Raw genomic sequence first — 19,843 nt, 5'->3', positions numbered from 1 at the left:
GTGGCTGGAACAACGAGGCGCTCACGGTGTGCTTTCTGAAAGGCCTTTCCGACACTATTCAAGATGAACTGGCCACTCGGGAACCACCGGACAATCTCGAGTCCCTGATCAAGTTGGCCTCACGCATTGACCAGCGTCTGAGAGAGAGAGAACTCAACCGTAGACCTCTAGCCCCTATCAGTCCCAGCTCCGAGTCCCCACCTTTATCCTCGCTGGCTCCACCGGAACCCATGCAGATTGGACGCATCTCCCAGGCTGAGAGAGACCGCCGGATGAGGGAGCGACGCTGTCTATATTGCGGCAAACTGGGCCATTTCCGTTCCACGTGTCCCGGGCTCCAGGGAAACGCTCTTTCCCGTACAGACCGGGGGGAACTGTAACGGGAAACATAACCTCCTCCCATCCGACTCCCGTCTGCTCATTCCAGTCACCCTTTCCTGGGACAACCACAAGCTTCACCTTCAAGCCTTGGTAGACTCTGGAGCCGCAGGTAACTTCATGGATGGTGTCTGGGCGAAGGAGAATGGCGTTCCCTCTGAACCTCTAAGTGACCCCATGAGGGTTACTACATTGGATGGAAGCCCTTTGGGATCTGGACTTGTCACTCATGTCACTACCTCCTTGCGACTTTCAGTTTCACAACACCAGGAATTGATTAACTTTCATTTGATCTCCTGTTCCGAGTTCCCTCTCGTCCTTGGATACCCCTGGCTTCACAGCCATAACCCTCACATCGACTGGTCTGTGGGCACTATCAAGCAGTGGGGTCCTACGTGCCAAGCTACTTGTATTTTCCAGAATTCCCCGAGTTCTACTCCCGAGTCTTTAGAATCCATCGACCTGACCCGAGTTCCCGAGTGTTACCGTGACCTCAAACTGGTATTTAGCAAACAGAGGGCCACCATGCTACCACCCCATAGACCTTATGATTGCCCCATCGAACTGTTTCCGGGCACTTGCCCCCCCAGGGGTCGGATCTTTTCCCTATCTCCACCCGAACGAGCTGCTATGGATACCTACATCAAGGACGCTCTGGAAGCAGGCCTCATGCGTCCATCCACCTCCCCGGGGGGGGAGCAGGGTTTTTCTTTGTGGCCAAGAAAGACGGTGGATTACGTCCTTGCATCGACTACCGGGGATTCAATGTCATAACCGTCCGTAACCGTTACCCGCTACCCCTTATGGCCACAGCCTTCGAGCTGCTCCAGGAAGCAGTTATTTTCACTAAGCTTGACCTGCGGAACGCATACCATCTTGTGCGGATCAGACCTGGTGACGAGTGGAAGACCGCTTTCAACATGCCTACTGGTCACTATGAATACTTGGTGATGCCCTTCGGCCTGACCAACGCCCCAGCGGTGTTCCAAGCGCTCATAAACAATGTTCTTAGGGATATGCTTAACATATTTGTGTTCGTTTACTTGGATGACATCCTCATCTTTTCGAGCTCTCTTCAAGAACACACAAAGCATGTCAGACAAGTACTCAAACGCCTCCTAGACAGCCATCTGTACGTTAAGCCGGAAAAATGTGAATTCCATTCATCCCGATTACAATTCCTGGGATTTGTAGTGGAACCCGGTCGAGTCCAAATGGACCCCAGGAAGGTAGGGGCGGTAGCGGATTGGCCCACCCCCAAATCCGTTAAGGAAGTTCAGCGTTTCCTGGGCTTCACTAACTTTTACCGCAAGTTCATCAAGAACTTCAGCTTGGTGGCAGCCCCTCTCTCAGCTTTAACCAAGGGTGGCAATGCAAGGTTTTTGTGGGGAAGAGAAGCTGAGACAGCCTTCCAAGGACTCAAGCAGCGCGTCCTCTCTGCTCCCATCCTGATACTACCGACTAAGGATGAACCGTTTGTGGTGGAGGTAGATGCATCAGAGGTTGGTGTTGGAGCTGTCCTGTCTCAGAGGGGTGAAGACAAGAAGCTTCATCCGTGCGCTTTCTTCTCACACCGGCTTACCCCGGCTGAGAGGAACTACGATGTGGGGGATCGTGAACTCCTAGCGGTTAAGATGGCATTGAAGTCCCGAGTCTACGCTCCTGCCATTCGAGATGACACGGACATGCCTGTCCTTCCTGCTGCTAAGATCGTGGCTCCGATCTCGTGGCAAGTTGAGGATACCGTGAGACGAGCTCAAGCTATTGAACCGGACCCGAAAGGAGGTCCTGCCAATCGGTTGTTTGTCCCCAAGGCAGTGAGGACTCAGGTCCTTCTGTGGGGGCACTCCTCTCGCCTCACCTGTCACCCGGGCGTAGGTCGCACCTTGGAGTTCATCCAGCGTAAGTTCTGGTGGCCTACCATAAGAGAAGACGTTGCCACTTTCGTCAATGCTTGCCCCGTGTGCTGCCAGGGCAAATCTTCTCACCTCCGCCCGCAAGGACTCCTTCACCCTTTACCTGTTCCCCACAGACCCTGGTCCCATATCTCGTTGGACTTTATTACTGGCCTTCCTCCATCCCATGGCAATACTACTATCCTAGTCATAATCGACAGGTTTTCAAAGGAGGCCAGGTTCGTCCCTCTGACTAAGTTACCTTCTGCCAAGGAAACGGCTGAGTTGGTAATTAATCATGTGTTCCGAGTCTTCGGCATTCCTCAAGATATGGTTTCTGACAGAGGTCCCCAGTTCGCCTCAAGGTTTTGGAAGGCCTTCTGCCAACTCATGGGGGCTTCTGCCAGTCTATCTTCAGGGTACCATCCGGAGTCCAACGGCCAAACAGAGAGGATGAATCAAGAGCTGGAAACCACCCTCCGATGTATGACTCGTAACAACCCGTCCACATGGTCGTCCTTCATTGTTTGGGCCGAATACGCGCACAACACCTTGCTCTCCTCCTCCACTGGTATGTCCCCGCACGAGTGTCAGTTTGGCTATGCCCCTCCATTGTGCCCGGACCAGGAGGCAGAAGTCAGAGTGCCTTCAGCCTTGAAGTTCGTCAGACGCTGTCGGCTTATGTGGAGGAAGACCCGTCTTAATCTTATGCGTTCCTCACAGGTACCAACAACAAGCCAACAGACGTCGCCGTAACGGGCCTACCCTGCGCCCCGGCCATAGAGTCTGGCTCTCCACAAGAGACTTACCACTACGGGTGGAGTCTCGCAAGCTGTCCCAAAAATACATTGGTCCCTTTAAGGTTGCCAGGAGAGTTAACCCTGTTTCTTATCGCCTACACTTACCCAGATCCCTTAAGATTAATCCCACGTTTCACATTTCCTTATTAAAACCTGTTGTTTTTTCTCCCCTTGTCCCGGCAGACAGACCTCCCCCTCCGCCTCGTGTCATTGGAGGCCAGCCGGCTTATACCGTCCATCGGATACTGGATTCCCGCCGGGTGCAGCGGTCCTGGCAGTATCTGGTGGACTGGGAAGGCTACGGTCCCGAGGAGCGCTCCTGGGTTCCTGCCAAAGACATTCTGGACCCTGACCTCATTCGTCAGTTCAGGGCCCTCCACCCTGAGAGAGCTGGTAGGAACGTCAGGAGCCGTTCCTAGGGGGGGGGATTCTGTCAGGATTTGGCCAGGGTTGTTCCTGTTTTTGGTCACTAGATGCCCCCATTGTGCCTTTTGACCATTTTTTTCCCTTGATCCCCATTATTATTTGCACCTGTGCCTCGTTTCACCTGATTGTATTTAAACCCTTTGTTTTACTCAGTTCTTTGCTCTGTGTTTGTATGTTAGCACCCAGCCCTAGTACTCTGTGAGCTCTTGTTGATCCCGGTGGACTCTCTTGTGGAGTTCTGTTTTTTGTTCTTGTTTGTTTATTTTTGAGTATCTTTTGAGGCTTTTTGTGCTGTGCCTTCCACCTTGTGGATTTGCCTTTTTGTCTTGGAGGATTGCCTTTGTTCTTGTGGAATTCCTTTTGAGGTTGTGGAGTTACATGTTTTCCTGAAGAACTTCACTTTTTACTTCATTAAATACACCGTCTCAAGTACTGCTGTGTCTGCCTCATCTTCTGGGTTCTGCTGACTATTCGTGGCTCAGTTGGTTTAGTGACTGTTTCTCACTCCGGAGACCCGGGTTCGAAACCGTGTCCTGACATGAAGGAGCTGCAAAGCTCCACAGTGGAGATTGGAGTGTCTGTCCATAGGACCACTTTAAGCCGTACACTCCACAGAGCTGGGCATTACAGAAGTGTGGCCAGAAAAAAGCCATTGCCTAAAGACAAAATAAGCAAACATGTTTAGTGTTCACCAAAAGGCATGTGAGAGACTCCCCAAACACATGGAAGAAGGTACTCTGGTCAGGTAAGAGTGGAATTTATATTTTTGGCCGTCAAGGAAAATGCTATATCTGGCACAAAATGCCAGACTGTTGGTAATATTGTGATTAAAATGACTGAACAAATCATTTTAAATGGAACTATAAAATGCTATGTCATCACCCTGAGAACACCATCTCCACAGTGAAGCATGGTGGTGGCAGCATCATGCTGTAGGGATGTTTTCATCGGCAGGGACTGAGAAACTGGTCAGAATAGAAGGAATGATGGATGGCTCTAAATAGAGGGAAATCCTTGAGGGAAACCTGTTTAAACTGGGACGGAGGTTCACCTTCCAGCAGGAAAATGACCCTAAGCATACTGTAAAGCAACATTCGAGAGGTTTAAGGGAACATTTAAATGTCTTGGAATGGCCTAGTCAAAGCCCAGACCTCAATCCAATTGAGAATCTGTGGTATGACTTAAAGATTGCTGTACACGAGCAGGAACCCTTCCAACTTGAAGAAGCTGGAGCAGTTTTGCTTTGAAAAATGGGCAAAATTCCCAGTGGCTAGATGTGCCAAGCTTATAGACACATACCCCAAGAGACTTGCAGCTGCAACTACTGCAAAAGGTGGCTCTACAAAGTATCTTCTTTGTGGGGGGGGGGGGTGAATAGTTATGCACACTCAAGTTTTCTGTTCTTTTGTCTTATTATTATTTTGTTTGTTTCACAATAAAACATATTTTGCATCTTCAAAGTGGTAGGCATGTTGTGAAAATCAAATGATTACAAACCCCCCCCAAAATATATTTTAAACTAATGTCTGTGAACTGATAGGCAGGCGAAAACTTGAGGAAAATCCATCCAGGAAGTGGGATATTTTTGATGTGGGTACTTTTCTATTGAATGCCTATACATTATGTATTTGGATAGGACCCAAATTGCAGTTCCTATGGCTTCCACTAGATGTCAATAATCTTTAGACATTGTTTCAGGCTTGTATTTTGAAAAACGAGGAAGAATGAGAACATTCTTTCAGAGAACTGTAAATTAACCATAGCTGTTTTTAGCGCCTGACTGATTGCACTCCGTTTGTTGTTTTTTCTTTTCTATTGAAGAGGCTATTGTCTGGTTGAAATATGATCAATTATTTAGACAATAGACAAACTGATGATTAATTATAAACATCGTTTGACATGTTTCGACAAACTTTACAGGTACTATTAGGATGTTTTCGTCTGCATGTCGTGATCGCCTTTGAGCCAGTGGATGGATTACTGAACAAAACGCGCCAACGAAACAACATTTTTGGGACATAAAGTGGGACGTTATCGAACAAAATTAACATTTATAGGGGGCCTCCCGGATGGCGCAGTGGCCAAGGGCGCTGTACTGCAACGCCAGCTGCGCCACCAGAGACCCTGGGTTCGTGCCCATGCTCTGCCGTAACCGGCCATAACCGGCCGTGACCGGGAGGTCCGTGGGGCGACGCACAAGTGGCCTAGCGTTGTCCGGTTTAGGGAGGGTTTGGCCTGTAGGGAAATCCTTGTCTCATCGTGCACCAGCAACCCCTGTGTCGGGCCAGGTGCAGTGCGCGCCAACCAAGGTTGCCAGGTGCACGGTGTTTCCTCCGACTTATTGGTGCGGCTGGCTTCCGGGTTGGATGGCGCTGTGTTAAGAAGCAGTGCGGCTTGGCTTGGTTGGGTTGTGTATCGGAGGACGCATGACTTTCAACCTTCGTCTCTCCTGAGCCCGTACGGGAGTTTAGCGATGAGACAAGATAGTAGCTACTAAAAAATTGGATACCATGAAAGGGGTACTTTAAAAAAAAAACATTTTTTTTTTTATTAACATTTATTGTATAACATGCAAACATATGAAGATCATCAAAGGCAAGAGATGAATTTTATCGCTATTTCTGACTTTGTGATTCCTTTACTTGGTTGTAAAAATGTTTGTATGTTTTTGTGAGCGGGGCGCTGTCCTCAGATAATAACATGGTATGCTTTTCCCGTAAAGCCTTTTTGAAATCTAACACAGCGGCTGGATTAACAAAAAGTTAGTCTTTAAGCCGATGTACAACACTTGTATATTTTAGGAATCTTTATTATGAGTATGTCTGTATTTTGAAGTTGGCGCTCTGCAATTTCAGCGGATGTTGGCCAGGTGGGCCGCTACTGACCCACCTGCCCATAAGAAGTTAACCTCTTCAAACTATGGGGGCGCTATGTCATTATTGGATAAAAAAACGTGCCCGTTTTAAGAGCAATATTTTGTCACGAAAAGATGCTCGACTATGCATATAATTGGCAGCTTTGGAAAGAAAATACTCTGACGTTTTCAAAACTGCAAAGATATTATCTGTGAGTTCCCCAGAAATGATGCTACAGGCGAAACCAAGATGTAACCTCAAACAGGAAATGAGCTGAATTTTTGAAGCTCTATTTTATTATTGTCTCCTTATATGGCTGTGAATGTGCTGTGAACGAGCTTATGCTCTCTGCCGTTCGTCCAAGATGTCTGCAGCATTGTGACGTATTTGTAGGCATATCATTGGAAGATTGGCCATAAGATTGGCCATAAGAGACTATTTAAGAGACTATTTATTGAATGTTTTTGCTGGTTTTTATGAAAATGTTGCCTGGTGATGCTAACGCTAAATGCTAATGCTAAATGCTAATGCTAAATGCTAATGCTAAATGCTAAATGCTAGTTTTGCTATGGTAGAGAAGCATATTTTTGAAAATCTGAGATGACAGTGTTGTTAACAAAAGGCTAAGCATGAGAGCTAGCATATTGATTTCATTTCATTTGCGATTTTCATGAATAGTTAACGTTGCGTTATGGTAATGGGCTTGAGGCTGTAGTCATGATCCCGGATCCGGGTTGGCTCGACGCGCAAAAAGTTAACAGTTTGGAAACCTTAGAGTGTTTTCTATCCAATACTACCATGCATATCCTAGCTTCTGGGCCTGAGTAACAGGCAGTTTACTTTGGGCACGTTTGTCATCCAAACTTCAAAATACTGCCCCCTACCCAAGAGAGGCATTCCAGGTTATAAGGCAACAAAATAGGAAAAATGCCTAGGGGGGTGAATACTTTTGCAAGGCATTGTATATTCTGGTCAATTTATGAAGTACACTGAAATTCCAATCCATTTATCTTCAAAGCTTTTCAATTATGAACATTTTTAATTGGAATTGGAATTTGGTTAACTTTCTGAATTAACTAGAAATTAAATGGAATAGACCCCAACCATGTTCCTGATGCTTGCTCAATATAAGTGTTGAGAAAAGGACAATCTGGGATGAGAATATTTGGACATTATCAAACCACTTAGTTGGAACTTATTGATCAGCCATTACTACAAAGGCCCAGTGTGTATCACCCTTTGCTAAAGACGTTCAAAAGGCGTTATTGATCAAAATAAGACAGATTTGTCCAAACTGTGTATTTACTGTAATGACACAGTACTCAGATTGGTCAATAAAACCGTGTGATGCACTGAACACTTTTGAATAGTTTATTGATGTACTAAGTGAGTTTCATCATTGAATAACCAAACAAATTCAAAGACAAAAATAGTTACAAAACTGGTATTGCAGATGTTGTTGGCATTAACTTTACATTGGCATTGAGATTCATGAACATTTTAGCATAATTCATAGACATGCGTACATGCAAATAGATGGGTTAAACTTGTGGTTAGAGTTGAGGATAAGGTTAACGCACACACATGTACACACACAGAGAGAGCATTGTTCTGATGCTGAAATCACAAAGCAATCCAATTCAGCACCATGGACAGTACCTATCGGTCAGATTACAGTGGTTACAAAACCTGTGGGAAAATCTTGTGTTATCATGTAGGTTGTTCATTTATTTAGAAGACATATCAAGGATCAGACAGGGATGAACATGTTTGGAGGCATGATGTTAAACTGACTTTCAGCCTTCTGCAGGCCAGTCATGTCTGACCTTGTGATGCCTTACTGACAACACGATTTCTAACTGATTTTAGCAATATGGGTCTCTTACACAGATGTTCATTATAGGAGGGTAATAGTCGAATCAAGATGATGTATATGTATTATCATGAGGAAAATCATTCAGACACACATACACACACACACACACACCAAACGATCTGCTAAAATAATCTGATAATAAAATCACTCATGAAACAATTTCAGCACTATCAACAGCATCATTGTCAGGCGTTTCTGTGAGTTACTATCCTTCCTTTAAGACCAAGATGAAGTTTTCAAAAGGCAGATGTTGCATTGACTTCAAACCGTATGTCTAAAGGTGTTTTTTCACATATTAAATATTGAATCAACATAACGCTAGACAACACCATATCTGCTGCTCCACAATGTGAGTTTCCAGATTAAGATGCTTTTAATACCCTGGTGTAACTCAGGTATGTCTATTTATGTGCAATTTATATTAAAGTGACTGTACATAGAATACTGTAACAATAAGCTATACGATGGAGAACCGCTACAAATCACTCTGACACTATCTGTTAACAACTGCATGTTGAAAATATTAAATATGTGGACTAAATAAACCCTAGGAAGCATGAATAACTGTGTTGTGCTGTGAATATTAATCATCAATCATGACTCAGCCATGGTTTAGTCTCCCTTTTTTTTGTAGTCTCTATCTCTCACACACACACACCCATTGATGAGTGTGCATGATTGATGTGCCCTTGGATGCCTGTTCCTCCTCTGTGTGGTGTTTGTTTGACTGGCCAAATTGACTATTGGTTACATAGTTTAGCTTGAACACATCCCTGCCTGTTTTGATCTGGCTATAGGTTTCAATAGGGATAAGAGACCACGTGTGTGTGTGTGTGTGTGTGTGTGTGTGTGTGTGTGTGTGTGTGTGTGTGTGTGTGTGTGTGTGTGTGTGTGTGTGTGTGTGTGTGTGTGTGTGTGTGTGTGTGTGTGTGTGTGTGTGTGTGTGTGTGTGTGTGTGTGTGTGTGTGTGTGTGTGTGTGTGTGTGTGTGTGTGTGTGTGTGTGTGTGTGTGTGTGTGTGTGTGTGTGTGTGTGTGTGTGTGTGTGTGTTTAACTACACTTCTGGCAACCAGAAGTGTGTGTGTCTGTATGTGTCTGTGTGTGTCTGTGTGTGTGTGTGATTTCAACATTTGACTTGTGGCATTTTGCCCTCCTCCTTGTTCTTCTGTGTGTGGGAGTTGTTTTTGTTGTTTTTATGATTGACTCTGAAAGGATGATATCTGAACACATGCTGGGTTGAAAGACTGATAAACAACAAAAAATACTTAGGTCACTGAATGTTCACAGAATGCTTCTAAATGGCCAAAGAACAAGATCATTAAAAACATTTTATGCCAATTTCCTGATGCTTTCAGAGATGATTTTTATGACATTTTAAAGGCTTAATGAAAACTGAACTGTGTGTGTTTGCTGGTCAAGTTAAGGTTATGTCCTCATTTGGTTCATGTTTAGTGTGTCTTAGCCAGCAGAACATGATCTTGCTACTACATTCTCTTGGTAAAGACTTCTTTAGAAATTGGAATCTGGGACTATATGTAATGTGTTACTGTGAAACCATCCAGTTTTTTTTGTATGGACTACAATAGCACTGCCCATTACAGAGCAACTTTAGGTGAAGGGGGGCAATCTCTACTGCACATCTCCATATTTGTAAACAAAAGATGATCATTTGTGAGAGAGCCTCGTTAGAATACCCTACATGAGAATGTGGCATTTGACCCTGGTTGAAAATAGAGCTGGTTGCTTCTATCCTTACAGCCTGGTCTCATAGACGAGACGTAACGCAGGAGATGTAAATCCGGCCCTCAAATTAGAATGGTATTTTACATTTGATATGGTTACATAAGACAGAAGGCTACTTAAAGCAAAAAATGAAAGTAGGGTGGTTGGTCGGGCTGGATGGGTAGGTGTATAACATGAACGTCTAGCAACCCAAAGGTTGAGTATTTGAATCTCATCACAAATAACTTCAGCATTTGAGCTATTTTGGGACAACTTAGCATGTTAGTTAACCCTTCCCCTAACACTAACATTACTCCTTTAACTTAACTCCTAACTCCTAATCTTAACCCTAACCCCTAGCCTAGCTAACGTTAGCCACCTAGCCACCATTCACAACATATCATATGAAATGGTTGATGGACATCCAAACATGAATACATACCATAGGAAGCGTAACATATCATACTAATTGGAGTGTCCTGGATTTACATTTACTTTGTTAGGTCTACCCCTGAGCCCAGGTTTATCCTTAGCTATTGGCCTGTGCTACAGTTTGAAATGCCACAGACACTGATACATGTAGAATTTGCAAAGTAATCAATATGAGTTGTTGAGCCCGACCCTGTCAGAATTCCTCCTCTTTTGGACATTATTTCTATTATGCCAGAGATGTGATGTCAATCTCATAACTCCAGTTATGTTGTCATTTTGTTTTATCTATCAAATATGTAGACCAGGCCTACCACATTAATAAAACAAAAGCAAACGATGATGTTCCATAAATCTAGTGCTACCAACTAGGTTGAGTTAGCCTATAACGGCAAGGTGTGTTTTAACAATAGAATCGATGCAGAGACTATGACAAAAATCCACAGCGAAACATTTGGGTTAGTTGACGCAAAGCACTTTTGCTTTTTAATTGCAATTTTTATTTTCATTTTGCAATCCCCTTTGAAATCGTGACGTTTACATAGACACATTGTTTGTTGTAGTCAACTGAGAGCCGCATCATTTGGCTGGGTTGTGGCGTGTACGTTGTAGTCTATGTAGTTAATTATTTTACCGCATTCAACAGCGGTTCCTAGGAGAGAGAAAGTAACATTCACGCTGGAGGACACTCGTATGCTGCGCTTGATGCAATACACACATCAGAGATTATTAGTCTTCATAAAATGCGCAATTTAATAATTAGATGAGGTTATAACCAACCTCCGATTTGGAAAAGAGTTGTCGCCAATACGTCGGCAATGCGTTATGTCGTCTAGTCTACTTTAAAAATAATTTTAAAAAACACACACAAAAACAGAAGCGGATCTAAAGCAAGGATTCAGTCGAATCAGTAACATGACATAAGGAACGTCGTTTGGAATCCATAACCTTGTTGGCTTTAGAATAGGAATATTATTGGGCAAAAAAGACTGAACAGATCAACAGCTTTTAGTGTGAACATTTTAACGCTTGCTAGTCCTGTATGTGGATAGATTTTTTTCAGCATTCCCTCAGACGGTGGATTTTTTCCCATTGCAGCTCAGTAGAGGGTGTGAGATCTTTCTAAGAGCACCGGGCTAGAACGGGCACAGTCTCTGTGTAACCTCTTTGTGATTCAAAATTACCAAAGAAAAGCACTGGAAACAAACGCAAGGAAACACCGAAAGGTGTGAGCAATGCGTTTTTTTTTTCTCTCAGTGGCAGTGTGATCAGCACTAAATACCCAGCGTCGGTGTGAATTCAGCACCGAGGGGGAAAGAACAGCACCCACTGCTACCGCGACACTACGAGAAAATCACGGATTTATAAAATTTGCAAGGTCAGTCATTACCGAACAAAAGCCTAAAAATGTGTCAGATGCTATTGCGGTTTGTTGTTTTCAATTATTTTCATACCAGCAAAAGGATCCATTCCATCTGAGGCAATTCTATATGGTCATTTTAAAGCTGGGCGCCTGGACATAACCGGGTAGAAGAGCATGGGTATTATAAAGGACTGTCGCCTTTTCTTTTAGACCCCTCGGTCTATCTTTTGGGGGATAAACTGGATTACAAAAACATTGATTCAACAGCTCGTTTTCATGTCTTGAAATCGGGGATGAATTGTTTGTATTGAAAATGCTGCTTTGGATTGTCTTGCTGAAGGCGGCTCTTTGTGTGGCCATTGGAAATGTTACAAGGGACATTTGTAAGGAGCAGATATGCTCCTGCAATGAGATTGAAGGCGATTTGCACATTGACTGCGAAAAAAGGAGCTTTACTAATCTGCACCATTTGACTGGTCCCAGTTCCCAGTTTTATCACTTGCTATTACATGGGAATTCTTTATCCAGGCTTTTTCCCAATGAGTTTGCTAACTTTTACAATGCCGTAAGCTTGCATTTGGAAAACAACGGTTTGCATGACATTGTCCCTGGTGCTTTTCTGGGACTGCAGCTCGTGAAAAGGCTACACATAAATAATAACAAGATACGGTCATTTAGGAAAAGCACCTTTCTTGGTTTAGATGACTTGGAATATCTTCAGGCTGATTTTAATCTATTGAGAGACATTGACCCGGCCGTGTTCAGGGACTTAAATAAACTTGAAGTGTTAATTCTAAATGATAACCTCATCAGTGCACTACCTATAAATGTGTTTCAACACGTCCCCATCACCCACCTCGACCTGCGAGGGAACCGAATCAAAACGGTGCCTTATGAGGGAGTTCTCGAACAAATACCGGGCATTGCGGAGGTTTTATTGGAGGATAACCCCTGGGACTGCAACTGCGACCTGGTTTCCCTGAAGGAATGGCTGGAGAATATACCGCAGAACGCGCTTATCGGCCGGGTGATCTGCGAGGCTCCAACGCCACTGCAAGGGAACGACTTGAACGAGACATCGGAGATGGATCTGTGTCCTTCAATGAAAAGTGGTGCTGACGAGAGTTTAGTTGCACCTCCTACCCAAGAGGAGACCTCTGTACCTGGGCCCGTTCCAACGCCTTATAAAGCTAGTGGTGATCCTGGGTCCCCAACCCCAGGGAATGGGCAAAAGGGACGCTCTAAATCGCACTGGCAGTTGAAAACGAAGCCCACATCTATGACAGGTGTGAATGGGGAGAGAGAGCAGCTGCAGATTGTGCAGAACGCATCATGTCCTGTGCCATGCAGCTGCAAGCTCATTGGATCCAGGCAGGGGTTAGGGGTTAACTGCGAGGGCAAGAAGATAGAGAGCTTGGCTAACCTAAAACCCAAACCCATCACTGCGCACGAATTAAACATGAGAGATAACAATGTCCATGCTATAAAAAAGAACCATCTCAATGGCTATTCAAGTCTGAATCTCCTTGATTTGGGTGGAAACAACATCAAATTGATAGACAACAGCACTTTTCAAAACCTCACCGAATTAAGATGGTTGTACATGGATAAGAATTACCTGGATACGCTCATTGCGGACATGTTCATTGGACTTCAAAATCTGGAATATCTAAGTTTGGAATATAATGACATACAGCTGATACTGGCAGGCACATTCAGCCCTCTGCCTAATCTGCGAGTGCTTTTCCTCAACAATAACTTGCTGAAAGCGCTACCTGTGGATGCTTTCCTTGGAGTGTCTTTATCAAAGATTAGCTTGCATAATAATTATTTCACATATCTCCCTGTCGCAGGGGTCTTGGATCAACTCAATTCGATCATACAAATTGATTTGCATGGGAACCCTTGGGATTGCTCGTGTAATATTGTCCCTTTCAAACAGTGGACGGAGAAACTGGGGGCAGATGTGATCGTTAGTGATCTCAAGTGTGAGTCCCCAGAAGAGTTCTGGAAAAGGGATTTCCGTCACGTCCGAAATGATCTCATGTGTCCCAAGTTGTATGATAAAGTCTACCCCACCTCTCTCTCCAAAAACAGCACATTCACCGCAGACACGGGTACGCGCTCGAACTCCTATGTGGAGCCGAACAGGGTATCCATCTCTGTACTAGTCCCTGGGCTACTACTGGTATTTGTCACGTCTGCGTTCACTGTTGTAGGGATGCTTGTCTTCATTTTGCGGAATCGCAAGAGATCAAAGCGGAGGGATGGTAATTCCTCTGCGTCCGAGATCAATTCCTTGCAGACAGTGTGCGACTCGTCTTATTGGCATAGCGGGCCTTACCATGCGGACGGGGGCGCGCAAAGAGGGTTTGACTGTAGCGCCCATTTCTCCACAACAAATGATGCGTAAAACGACTATTGACAATTAAACCTGGAATACAAACAGACAGACAAATATTCTGCGTTCTCTTGACACAATGGCAATTGAAGAAAAATAAACAAATGCTATGTTACGAAGCTTCTTCATTCGCTTTCTGTCGGAGATAGACCATTTTTCGTTTGCTCCAGTTGACTGTGGTGCCAATGAGTCTGCTACAGAACCAACTGTAATATATGTATAGACCCCCTCAAACGCCCCCGAATCCCAGTACAGCTATTTGCCGCAATCAGACTGACGATCTGAGAGAGAAGAATCGGGAAATTGTGCACGAGCGCATGAATGTAATGTAAATAACTGACTATCAGAACTGCATGATTTCGCATGGTTTCAACACACACTGGGGAACCATACCATAAGTAACGAAGAAGCCAACTCGACCCTTCTTTCATGTTGTCAATATGAATATATACAGTATATATATGCATATAAAACTATATATGAATATATACAAAGTGCCATTTCTCTATTTTTTTGTGAACTGCGTTATAGGATTTGTATTTGTTGTTTTAAAACGGTAAAAAAAACGGAAAAAGAACACATTGGGACAAAAAAGCAGATAAACGCTGTCCACGCATGTTCTTTTTTGTTTGTTTTCTCAGTTGATTGTCGATAAATATCGGGGTTATTTATAATTGGTGCAGATCTCATCATATCTGCACATTCAGCTCTTTATGAATGTATAATGTGTTATTTTATGGTGTGCCAATTGTTGAATTTCAGATATTCGGGATGCAGGTGAGCATGACCAATTAACGTCACTCATGGTTATGCTGCAAGGTTAATGTAGCTAAAAACAGTTCGTGGTTTTGTGTGTTAATGACTATAGCCTGCTTTGGGGGAGAGGAGAAGGCTTTACCGAATTATATGTTTTTTTTTCTAACTGCATATTTTTTCAAAATTAAAATGTTTTCAATGGAAGTAATGGTATGTGCAGTTCGATCTATGTACAGAGCGCAGGTAGACTAAAATGCTTTTTTTATGTAAAAAGTATTCCTCCACAAAGCGTAGGCTATGATTCACCTCCATTTATGTGAGCTTTTGTAAAGCCATCTATTGTGTCCAAATATGACAAATGGACTTACATTTTTTTTAACTAACGTGCTTAAAATAGTTGGGCAAATGGTCAGTTTGCATACAGTAACAAATGACATAAAAACACGTCTTAACAATCGACAGTATTAGTCTGATGCCATTGGGAAGACATGGCAGGATCACCGCATTTACTCTGGACGAGGAAACTCACGATGTCGCTGTTGTTGCATCTTCTCCATTGGAGGGAGGGCTGAGGTATAGGTGTTTTGCAAGAGGGCGTTTTGGAATGGGAATTTTTATCTTGAGATGTTAATTCAATCGGGTGTGAATGGGCAATGTTGCATTAAGAAACATATATATTCTTCAATATTAGAAGTGTTCAGCAGTCGGTCTGTTGCCCAATGCTATGACATTTTACTGAACAACTATAGTGATATCAAGATGATGATTACAGTGTACCATAATGGTTAGCATTAAACGTGATATTCTGATAATCCATTCAAATTGATCAATGTCACTGATTCTGCAGTAAAACGGTACAGATTACACGACTGTGAAATGTTTTGGTTTTATATGAATACTCTGTAAATTCAAGCACTGAATTCGTTTTGTTCATACTGGTTTTTATTTTTCATTAGGATCAGGTCCATCAATGTACCCACTGTTTTTCATTTTCTTATAAATAAGCATATGTGCATATATGTGCATATATATGTCAATAAGGCATTACAAGTCAGACATGCACTGGCCTGCAAAAGGTCAAAGTGCTCAGAGCCAGTTCAATATCAAACATGTCTCCACCCTGTCTGATTCATCATTTATCTTAATACAGCAACAAGCATTTCCCCCAGGCCCTTTTAACACTGTGGACTGATAGACTATATGGTTAGCTGTGTGACTGCATTAGCAGAACAATGTTCATTGTCGTGTGTCTGGGCTGTGTGTGTGTGTGTGTGTGTGTGTGTGTGTGTGTGTGTGTGTGTGTGTGTGTGTGTGTGTGTGTGTGTGTGTGTGTGTGTGTGTGTGTGTGTGTGTGTGTGTGTGTGTGTGTGTGTGTGTGTGTGTGTGTGTGTGTGTGTGTGTGTGTGTGTGTGTGTGTGTGTGTGTGTGTGTATGTATGCATTTAAATAATTCAAATTATTGATTAAATGTGTGTGCATGTGCACTAGTGTCTGTCTACATGTGTGTGTCTGTCTGTATGCTCACACACTCACCCCCCCATCACTAAATGTAACCAATCACATAGGCTGACCTTGGGGAGTATTATCTTAGCAGGTCTTTGGCAACAACAGTGCTGTCCATCACTTCAGACTCGAGTCTGTTGGTGTATTGCTTCAAAGGGTAATTATTAGTCTCTACTGTGGAACGTTTTACCATGGCTCATGAATTATTGGTCATATCTCAATGCTGTGTCCCAGAGTTACATTTATATGCTTTACTACATTTGACCTGCTTCTATTTTGTTAAATAAAACGTGGTTGAGGTTGAGTGAAATCTATGCGTCTCTAAGACATTTCATTCTTACCTGGGTTGAACTGAAACACAGTATTATTGGATATGTGTGTGCTAAATGTGCTTGTTTTGTTTCGATAATAACCACTTGGTCTGTGTTGTCCATGGTGCATACACTGATTGCTGTGCGATTGCATTAGCAGAAAAATGCTATTGCAGCCAACTTATTTCAGCACCGTGGACAGCACATGTCTCTACCAATGAGATAGCAGTTATATGGGGTGTTCATTGTGCTCCGTGGTTTCATCACTGAGGTAATGCAATGCTGTCCACAATTATACCTGTGTTTGGGTACATTCAAAACACAGAATATTATGTTGCTTTTGATGGCAGTAGTATTTTTGGTGCTTGCAACATCAGAGTTCAAGAATGACCCCAACACTGGCTTCCTCCTCTTATCCTCATATGCAGTATTACATGATGTTTGACCAAAGCATTCAAATGTGAGCCTTTGTTTTACTGTATAGCAATGCAAAGGTGCTGATCCTTTGTTCATTTGTGAAGTAGAGACTTGACAGGTTATTTCTTGGAAACCAAATATCTTGGAAAAATAATTTAGATATTTGATATCAACTACTGTCCAGTTATGTGCTGCAGTTTACAGATCAAAGCCTAACCTTACTGTGGATTTGCTCTCTGCAGCGATTTGTATTTTAGCTATGAACCCCAGGTGTGCTCTGTACAGTTCTGACCAGAGCTTAACTTACTCTTGTTTTGCTCTCTGCAACCCCAGCAGGCTACACACACTTAACTGATCATCTCCCTGAGAAGCTGGCAGCTTGTTGCAACCCTCGCAGCACGGCACCCATCAGCAGCACACCTCGGGAGTTTACTTTCCCGATGACTCCCAATGCCGGTGTAAATACCACAGCTGTTGTTGATCAGTATGACTGATCGGACCACCAAGTGCTGCCTGTGACCTAACCTCTTCAATTCTCAGCCTCCACGTATTGATTCGATCTATTGACTCGATCATTGACTTTGTTTTGAGCCGCACGCTGCACTATTGTTTCCATCCTTCAGAGGCTTTTGAAATGTTGGTAATTTCTACCTGCTCAATATAATGTGTCTTGCCTTTGTCGGTAACAATAACACAAATTATACAATGTTGCATAGATACTGAAATAAGATGTTTAGACTAAGATAGCTATCATCCTTCGCTGGCATGAAGGTTTTTGTAGACTTGTAAAATTGACTTTTGCCAAGTTGGTGCAGTAACTTTTGCCAAGTTGGTGCAATAAGGGTTATGTAGTAGCCTAGAAGGAAGTAGGAAATGTAGACCAAGGTAGGTTGGATGTGAGAGACCAACTGCCCCCACCCCTCGAACCTGCCTCATTTTAATTTGCTGAAGCTTTCTTGGTTCTCTGTTCTGTCCCAAGGGAAACCTACCTCCATTGCTTTTTCAATTATCGGGCTGGTCAAAGTGCTGATCGTAACTGGGCCAAGGTTAACATGTCTTATTGATGGAACACACACACACACACACACACACACACACACACACACACACACACACACACACACACACACACACACACACACACACACACACACACACACACACACACACACACACACACACACACACACACACACACACACACACACACACACACACACACACACACACACACACACACACACACACACACACACACACACACACAAAGAGAAAGAAGATATTACAATTTAATTTTAGATGGTAAAATGGTTCTCTGTAATTTTGTAATGTAGCAAGTAATATCACATATAAAGCCAATTAGGTTGAAGGAGGAGAAATATGACTATTACTATGCTTGGATTTCGTTTTTCTTGATTGTTTTTCATGGATTCCAGGGCGTCTGGTAATCTCATGGCAAGCTTTCCTTTCAGTGCCTTCTTTTGTACATGAAACCCTTGGATTGTATTCACAAAGCATCTCACAGTAGCAGTGCTAATCTAGGATCAGGTGTCCTATTTCCATGTAATGTAAATCATTATGCTCTAAAAGGCAAAACCGATCCTAGATCTGCATTCCTACTCTGAGACACATTGTGAGTATGGGTTGAGATCAGATCTGAGGACAGCCCCTAGACTTCTCCAGGCAGATGGCAAAGCAAACTATGACACACGGAAATAATGTATGGACACAGAGAGCTGAAGGATTTCCTGTCTCAGTTGTGGTTTCATTGATTGTTTTCCATCTCCTTTCTCAGTGTTGGATATAGGCTGTTGTTAGAGCAGTCTGGTCATTGATGGCCAATTAATCAATACATTGTTCAAAGAGGGCATATTGATCATGCCACACACTCAGTGTGTGCTCATGAGTGGCAGGCAGTGAGAGAAGTACACCTGATCCCTCGACGCTACCCATGCTGCGTTTGTGTACTGTAAATGTCAGATAAATTGTTTACTCTGACATACTAGTTGACAATGATGTTCTTTTGAGGCATCTGCTGGGAAATAGGCCTGTCTTAATCATCTCTTCTATTCTCCTCTCCTATTTAAAGTCATCATGTTTTCTCTCTATTCTGAAGCAAACCAGCATCATGTATTCAGTCAGTCGCCTTCACTCGCTCGAGGACGTTATCTGTCAGATCATGATTTCTTTTTGAGTGTTGCTCAATGGGACCTCCCAACATCTCCTCAAATATACATATTTATGTGGTTTTCAGTCCCTATTGAGGGGAGGATGTCAGTTGGTTCATTAGCAAACAACATGTTCCTCTAGGTCTGGTTTGGATTCAATTAAACACTGTCTTTCTATTTTCAAAAGAAACTCCTTCTCTAGCTCCGAAAACTCATCTAGAATATTGTTGGAATGTTATGGAATGTTATGTCCTCGGAATGCTGAGAGAAGTAGACAAACAAACGTTAGAGAAATGTTATCCCTAACCTTCAGTACCAGAGACATCATGGGAGCCTAAATGCATTTTAGCAGAATGTTAGCTGGGTCAACAGATGCTGTGAGTGCTCAGCTTTGGGCTCATCCCAAGAACAATGGATTTTTACTCTCATCCATACGCTATGTGAGGGATGAACGACAGCAGGGTACAAGCAGATTAGTAGGTTTTACATTCCCATGCTATTAAAACTGCAGCCAAATGTCTTTTTTTTGTGAGATAGATTTGTGA

At 43.3% G+C, this 19,843-nt stretch overlaps 1 protein-coding gene across 1 annotated transcript; it reads left to right on the top strand.

Moving 5' to 3' along the window:
• The first annotated feature begins 11,065 nt into the window (after positions 1-11,065).
• Positions 11,066-16,184, top strand: LOC124008530 (SLIT and NTRK-like protein 1). Its single transcript, XM_046319865.1, has one exon. The coding sequence runs from the start codon at positions 12,057-12,059 to the stop codon at positions 14,154-14,156; it is 2,100 nt and encodes a 699-aa protein (XP_046175821.1). The 5' UTR covers positions 11,066-12,056; the 3' UTR covers positions 14,157-16,184.
• The last annotated feature ends 3,659 nt before the right edge of the window (positions 16,185-19,843 follow it).

This window comes from Oncorhynchus gorbuscha, linkage group LG21 (assembly GCF_021184085.1).
Source record: "Oncorhynchus gorbuscha isolate QuinsamMale2020 ecotype Even-year linkage group LG21, OgorEven_v1.0, whole genome shotgun sequence".
Lineage (NCBI taxonomy): Eukaryota > Metazoa > Chordata > Actinopteri > Salmoniformes > Salmonidae > Oncorhynchus > Oncorhynchus gorbuscha.
The sequence above is the reverse complement of the archived record's forward strand: the minus strand, read 5'-3'. Positions and strand labels throughout refer to the sequence as shown.

What these genes read in the sequence shown, in the direction of transcription:
- LOC124008530 (XM_046319865.1), top strand. Translation starts at nt 12,057, where the DNA reads ATGCTGCTTTGGATTGTCTTGCTGAAGGCGGCTCTTTGTGTGGCCATT.